The 7,576-nt window shown below is 38.6% G+C and overlaps 1 protein-coding gene across 1 annotated transcript in view; it reads left to right on the top strand.

Annotated features, from left to right (window-relative positions):
- The first annotated feature begins 6,255 nt into the window (after nt 1-6,255).
- The window catches only part of LOC125259240, a 12,641-nt gene continuing 11,320 nt past the window's right edge, over nt 6,256-7,576 (top strand). Inside the window, exons 1-2 of the mRNA XM_048176738.1 lie at nt 6,256-6,366; nt 7,168-7,202. Coding sequence (XP_048032695.1) covers nt 7,179-7,202 — 24 coding nt within the window. The 5' untranslated portion in view covers nt 6,256-6,366; nt 7,168-7,178. The remainder of the gene's footprint in view (nt 6,367-7,167; nt 7,203-7,576) is intronic.

The raw sequence follows: 7,576 nt of genomic DNA, 5'->3' as shown, positions 1-7,576 counted from the left end.
CGTCATAATCGTGTTGCATTGTGGGTTATGGAGCTGCCTGAAGTGTACATGTGAAGTAGACTCGCTCTCTCGGTTAAAATCGAGGGAGCGAGGGTCTGTCCATGTAAACTTCCCTCGTCCACTTCACGAAGTGGAACGCACTTCAAAATGGCGGCAGGGATTTCCCCGAGGGGAAGTGTGTAGGGAAGTTCGCGAGTGCGTGTCTAAAACTGGAGTGGAACGCAGCCTCATATGACAACACAGAGAAATGAAAACCAAACAGGAAAGGAACACAGACACAATGGAAACTCAGAATGCATTTAAACATAAAAGTCCTTTAACAAGACAAAACAAAAGACCTAGATGGTGACAATTCCTGAGATCCATGCATTAACATTCATTAGTCTTGTCATCCGTTTGCAAATCAACGTAGCAATTTGAGCATTAATATAATGTCCAGTCAGCAGTGTGTGTTTATCAGCATGGTACCATGATTTCGAAAATGCATCCATCCAGTCCAAATGCAGAGTCTGTTTTATAATGGCATTTGTGATACGGACACTAGGGGAGTTTTCACAACCATTTTTAAATGTCTGTAGAAGTACATCCAGATCCCACATCCTCAGTCGTGGATGGGCTTTCCATCAGAGCCCCATCTGGATTCTAGTGGGATGACAGAGAGGAAAGGGCAGCTTCACTAAGCTGATTCATTCTACAATAAGAGGTATAGCTACTTTGTATCCCATGACCTTTCCAGCTGTCTCACTCTACTCTCACACCCCCAGAGTCTGTCAGTTTTACTGATCAGCTACATTATACCACAGTGTTCTGGTCAGGTTCCACAGCCAGCGGATATCACCGCTGAGTGGGTTTTTGGGCATCTCTCTCTCCTCTGATTGTATCATGAAGGTCTGATAGGGTGAAATGCTAGATTTATAGTCTCTTTATTGCATTTTAGTTCGCTTTTTGAATGCTCATTAAGGTCGAACTCTCACATGTTTGGTTTGAAGAGCACAGATGCTAATTTCAGTCTGTCTCTTACCTGTGAAATCGGATCCAATAAGTTGAACATTTTCACTTCAGAGAATTGCATTGCATTCGATGAGCTGCACAGTATATGTGGAAACTCACAGATGTTATGATAGCTTTTCTCATCATCATCCAATGAGAATTGCCAAGAAAACAGCTCTCTGAAACAGGAAACAGCACTCAGACGGAGGTGCTGTGGCGTAATCTAACTGCAGGGTGTTTATCTGACCCCGACAGTGAGCTGATGCTCCTAAAAAATATCTCGAATAGCTCAATTTTTGAGGGCTTTTGAAATGCAAAGATTATGTACTTTGTGATAAGCATACTAACATAGTCCTCTTGCTATTTCTCCAAAGTATTAAATAAGTGTATTGTATATATATGGTGCACAGTATGCAAATATTATGCATGGACTGAGCAACTACATTTGTCAACATGAACAGTTTTCATACATTTTTTCCCCTTACTCATTAAAATTTTAAAACAGGATTACAATGAAAAATAACTTTCATAATGGATCATTTCAAACATGATAACTTAACTTACTGAATTAAACATTCAACGTGACCAAATGTAGCATGCTAGCATTTAAAATGTATCACAACATGTATCACTGGATGTTTAGTTTCACATACTACTTATGTAAACTCAAATATTAAACTACTTAAACATTAGGCAACGTAACATCACAGTATACAATCAGTAAGAAGTTTTAGGGGCTGTTTACACGACACCATTTTAAACTAAAAACGGAAAACTTTTGATGCATTTTGGCCATTTATTTACATGACAATGGCGTTTTGGTGGCCTGAAAATGCAAACTTTTGAAAACGGGTTTCAAAGTGCAAGTTTTTGAAAAGTTTTTGTCTCCATGTAAACAACTACGGAGGCCCGGACATGACATGCAGGAAAAAAATAGACTAAATCGTGCACACGATTTATTAATTCGTTCCCTCGATTTATAAATCATGTGCATGATTTATAAATCACGGGATGAAATAGTAAATCATGCACACGTTTTAGTAAATCATTCGCACGGTTTAGTAAATCGAGGGAACAAATTAGTAAGTCATGTGCACGATTAAATTTTTTTTCTTGCATGTCATGTGCGGTGCTCCGTAAACAACAAAAATGCGAATATGTGGAAACGATTTCGTCATGCACATGCGTATTACATGTTCAGAGTGTTTCATTGCCATCTAATGACCTGCCTGCAGAATACAGCGTTTATAGTCGTTTTCACAGATTCGTATGAATGGGGATCATCTGTTCGTGGAAAACTCAAAGGAAAAACTTCTCCTTTTTAAGCATATCGTTGTTGTGTAAACATACCCTTAGTAAGTAGTAAGCTAGTATTCCATTTTAGCAAACTACCATTCTACTCATACTATTTCTGAAATATAGTGTGTATACTGTACACGTTATGCAATTTTATTTTTTTGTATGCATGAATGGACGACCTACTTCAAACAACTGAGCACAGTGCAGTGCTGTATCATTTTCATTTGTAACCATTGAACCGGAAGTAAAATCACCCACAAATTATAACACTATTAATAATACTATTCGTCCTAAATAGTACAGTGCTCAGTGTAAATGAGTACACCCCCTTTCATCTCAATGAACACAAAAACAATTTCCAAAATGTTGACAAGACTAAGTTTAATATAACATCTGTTTAACTTATAACATGAAAGTATGGTTAATAATATAACTTAGATTACACATTTTTCAGTTTATTCAAATTAGGGTGATGCAAAAATGAGTACACCCCACAACAAAAACTACTACATATAGTACTTTGTATGGCCTCCATGATTTTTAATGACAGCACCAAGTCTTCTAGGCATGATGAACAAGTTAGCGACATTTTGCAACATCTATCTTTTTCCATTCTTTAAGAATGACCTCTGCTGGATGGAGAGTGATGCTCAACTTGTCTCTTCAGAATTGCCCATAGGTGTTTGTTTGGGTTCAGATCAGGAGCCAATGAATCACTTTCACCCTGTTCTTCTTCAGAAATCCAACAGTGGCCTTAAATGTGTGTTTAGGATCATTGTCATGTTGGAAAAGTGCACGACGACCAAGGGCACGGAGTGACGGTAGCATCTTCTCTTTCAGTACAGAGCAGTACATCTGTGAATTCATGATGCCATCAATGAAATGCAGCTCCCTGACACCAGCAGCACTCATGCAGCCCCACATAAGGACACTACCACCACCATGTTTCACTGCAGGCACCATGAATTTTTCTTTCTATTCCTCACCTTTGCGACGCCATACAGTTTTGAAGCCATCAGATCCAAAAACATTTATCTTGGTCTCATCACTCCAGAGTATACAGTCCCAGTAGTCTTCATCTTTGTCAGTATGGGCCCTGGCAAACTCTAGGTGGGCTTTTTTGTGCCTGGGCTTTAGGAGAGGCTTCTTTTGTGGATGGCACCCATGCATGCCATTCCTCTGCAGTGTACAGCATATTGTGTCATGGGAAATAGTCACCCCAGTTTGGCTTTCTACTTCTTTAGAAACTGCAGTGAACTTGCATGCAGATTTTCTTCAACCATTCTCATCAGAAGACGCTCCTGTAGAGGTGTTAACTTCCATGGACGACCTGGACGTCTCTGTGAGATGGTTGCAGTTCCATCTTTTTAAAATTTTTGTACCACTTTTGCTACAGTATTCTGACTGATAAGTAGAGCGTTGCTGATCTTCTTGTAGCCTTCACCTTTCTGGTGTAAAGAAATTATTTTCTTTCTCAGGTCTTGTGACATTTCTCTTCCATGTGGTGCCATTGCTGACAGCATGAAATGGGAAGGGGTTTTAACACCCTTTTATAGTCAACTGTCTGCTGGACACCTGTGTAATGAATAATTAGACTCACCTGTGGTTGAATTCTTGTTAAATTAGACATTTGATATCTAAAATGTAGCTTTGCTCCAGAGACTTTCAGTGGGGTGTACTCATTTTTGCATTACTCTGATTTGAGTGAAACTGAAAATTTTGTTCTCTAAGTTATATTATTAACCTTACTTTCATGTTATAAGTTATGTTATTAGTCTTGTCAACATTTTGGGAATTGTTTTTGTGTTCAGTGAGTGTTTAAAATGTTGCTTTTCAAAGGGGGTGTACTCATTTACGCTGAGCACCGTATTTGAAATTAGAATTAATGTGTCCAAAATCGTAGTATGTTGAAATGAGTATTCCAAAGATACCTGGATGGTCTACTTTTTCCAGTTAGAATCCAAAGTACAGATCTGTGCACACTTGAACAGCTAATATTGCCCATAACCAATTGCTCATTGGATGGGGATTTGATTAGAACTCCAACAAACTACAAACATGGCGGATGTGCGAGTCCGACGGTTAAGAAGAGAAGTTTAGATAAACGGGTTTGAGTGATTAGTAATAATCAGTATCTAACCTGACGAAAAGATATGTATTCAATGTTACTTATTTCATCTGCAACAGCATTGTGAACTTTTTTAATTATACATTTGGTCATTAACTTTTAAATGCGTCATTATGCAAATTGCAAACACATGAGGGGAGTTCTCTGCATTAAAAAGACCCACGACTGGCAGGTCAACGTGCTACTACATTTCTTTCCGAAACGGTAGGAAATTAAATTAAATTGAATGTGGAGGATTTTAACTTCTGACAAGATGATTGACAGGGCAGTTTAAACGGTAATAGGATGCACTAAGCGTCAGAGCTATCCTTTAAAGATGCAATTATGATGATATAGTATGTCCTAAAGCTTGCCTACTCTTCTGCTACACACTCTGAAGTACTTTTTCTTCACAAAAAATTGGGACACAGCATTTTATTATATACAATTTTTTTAAAAAAAAGTCGTCACCTTTATTTACTTAATTTGCTTCATCAAATATGAAACAAATTCAAATTTGTTGTAAAGTAGATCTACAAAATATAATATTGTCATTATTCAGCTCAAGTCACTTCAGTGTTTTTTCAGTTCAGTTCAATATTGTTACAGAAAATTTCATTAAAATTCACAATAACCATGTCTCTTTCAAGATGATAACTGGATACAACAACAACGTAGCACACTCTACCGCTGTTTAAAACATTTTAGCATTGTGCCTACAGTTTCACTTAAAAAATAGTAGGTAGTATATACTCAGTAAGTAGTAAGCTAAATTTCCATTATGAATATGTACACAATAGTATACTACCATACTGTTTATAGTATTTGTATGCACAATATGCACTTTTTTTTGCATGCAAGAATACCCATCTATTGCAAAAAAATTGACTTTATTCAGTATTCATATAAGCACTCCATTCCTAACACATCCTAAATTAAACTTTTTTTTTTTATTTACACAGCACAAAGCAATAAGCTTATCTTTTGCTGAATATCTGCTTAAGTCAACTTCATCTATCTGAAATGCGTGTTTGCAGAACAATTGTTTCTCTCTTGTTGACATATACATTATTTGTCAAGAAGTCTGCTCAAATATCTCTCTCACGATACCGTTTTGAATCATTCAAGCACACTGTAGCTTAGTGAATTCTGTAAGTTGTGAGTTTGAAGTATTGGCTGAGAATAAAATGGGTAAAGCGCATATGCGTGTGTGGGAGAGAGTAAATGCGATATGTGCGGTATATTCTTCCGTGCAGTTGATGTGCAGGTGGCCTTTAAAAACAGTCTGAGCGAAGCGGCGTCTGGAGTTTCTCCCAGTGAAAAGCAGAACAGTGTGAAAAATCCAAACCCATCAGCCCAGATGGAGACTGTGAAAGTTGGGTTCTGTAGGCTGGATATGTGGGAAACCACCTGCAGAAAGTCAATTAACACAGGCCTTGACATCCAGCATCACAACACAGGCCTACAAACAGCAGATTCAAATTCAGCAGACCTGCATGCCTGCCGATAAACTCACGCACGTTAGAAGCCACGCAACAATTTACCGGCTAATACAGAGCGTGAAAGTGAATCCATCACCAATATCCATTTGTGGCATGCTTTTCTTTTCATTTTTTTTTTTACCTTCTCCCTTTTCAATTTTGCAAAGATGCAAGCAAGTATTTCTTTCGAGTGAGAAATAATGAGATCGCTGATCTCAAAGCGTTAAAGTCAATGTTAGTTAGTCCCTTAAGGTTATCTGACTAGACATTTTGTAGATAATAGTAATCATAAAGCCCTAAGCAGATTTAAGGCATGCAGCTATATGAGTAGAACCAACCTGGTCTCATAGGAAATACGTACCTCTGCGCACTTTTTTGCAGCGCCACAAATATGTACCACCAGGTACGTATTGCTATAGTTCTGAAACAAAAACGTCCACTGGGGTCGCTAAAGAGAAGGACATGTTACATTTCGATTAACAGTCAGAGGTATGTACACTACAGCATATCCAATTATCCTAAAACTGTGTTATTTTAGTGATAAATGTAACGTGATTCGTGTTATATTACTGAAACATGTTTAATCTGATGGTAAATGTAACGTTAGAATCATGAGAGTGCTCACGACGCCAGTAGAACAGATAAGCTAATTTAGCTAGCTTCCTTCAATTAACATTACGTACTCTGCAGTACAAAAATTACAGCCGCAGCATACATCGACAGAACCCTGGCAAAGTAGGTACGTTTGTAGCCAGGTGGCTATAGTGAACTAAAATTAGCGCTTGCTAAGTTCTTTTTTTAGTGATAAATGTTTGCTGTAATGGTAAATGTGATGTTAGAATCTTGTGTGAGCACTCCTGATAAAAGCAATGCCCTTCAATTATGTTTCTGTAGTACATTTTGTAGCTAGCTAGGTGGCTAACGTTGGTGAGCTAACGGTGAACTGTCTGAACATAAAACTTATATGTTTGCACATACACACATTCAGCAAATCACCAGTTCACCAGTTATGAGCACATCCATATGTGCAAACAAATGCGATATACATTGCATTACTTTCGATGTATTATTAGATGAGGTTAATCTGCGTTTATACCTTAAGAACTACAAATCCCATGAAACTGTCGACCAATTATGTGTTGCCATAAAACGCCGTGTGCAAACATGCGCACTATCAATGTGTGTGTGTGTGTGTGTGTGTGTGTGTGTGTGTGTGTGTGTGTGCGCGCGCGCGCCCACACAGTAAGAAACTACGTTTACATCACCAAACAATTTTATATGTGCTTGCAGGTTCCCGACATATGAAAGTGATAGAAAAGCAGCAGGTTAGTCTTTCCATGTAGCACCAACTTGTGCCATAGCCATTGCTTATGAGTGCGCATTACTACATTTATGTATGTATTCTACATGCATTTTAATGTAGCTGTTGAATCTGCCCATACGTCTAGGCCAGCCCAAATAGGCCAGTAGCCCCTCACTTCAGAACACTCAAGATCCAAGGGGCGGAGTCGGGTAGGTTAAGATATATGGAAAGTGGGAGGAGTTGGATCTAGAACCAGGAGGTGGAGATGGGTAGGGTTAGAGCCAGGGGGCGGAGTCGGGTAGGTTTAGGGCTATGGAAAGTGGGAGGAGATACACTCCGCCCCTTGGATCTTGTGTTCTGCAGTGAGGACTATCTCAAGTAGGCTGCAGCCTGCGG

Source organism: Megalobrama amblycephala, linkage group LG23 (assembly GCF_018812025.1).
Source record: "Megalobrama amblycephala isolate DHTTF-2021 linkage group LG23, ASM1881202v1, whole genome shotgun sequence".
Taxonomy (NCBI): Eukaryota; Metazoa; Chordata; class Actinopteri; order Cypriniformes; family Xenocyprididae; genus Megalobrama; species Megalobrama amblycephala.
The sequence above is the reverse complement of the archived record's forward strand: the minus strand, read 5'-3'. Positions and strand labels throughout refer to the sequence as shown.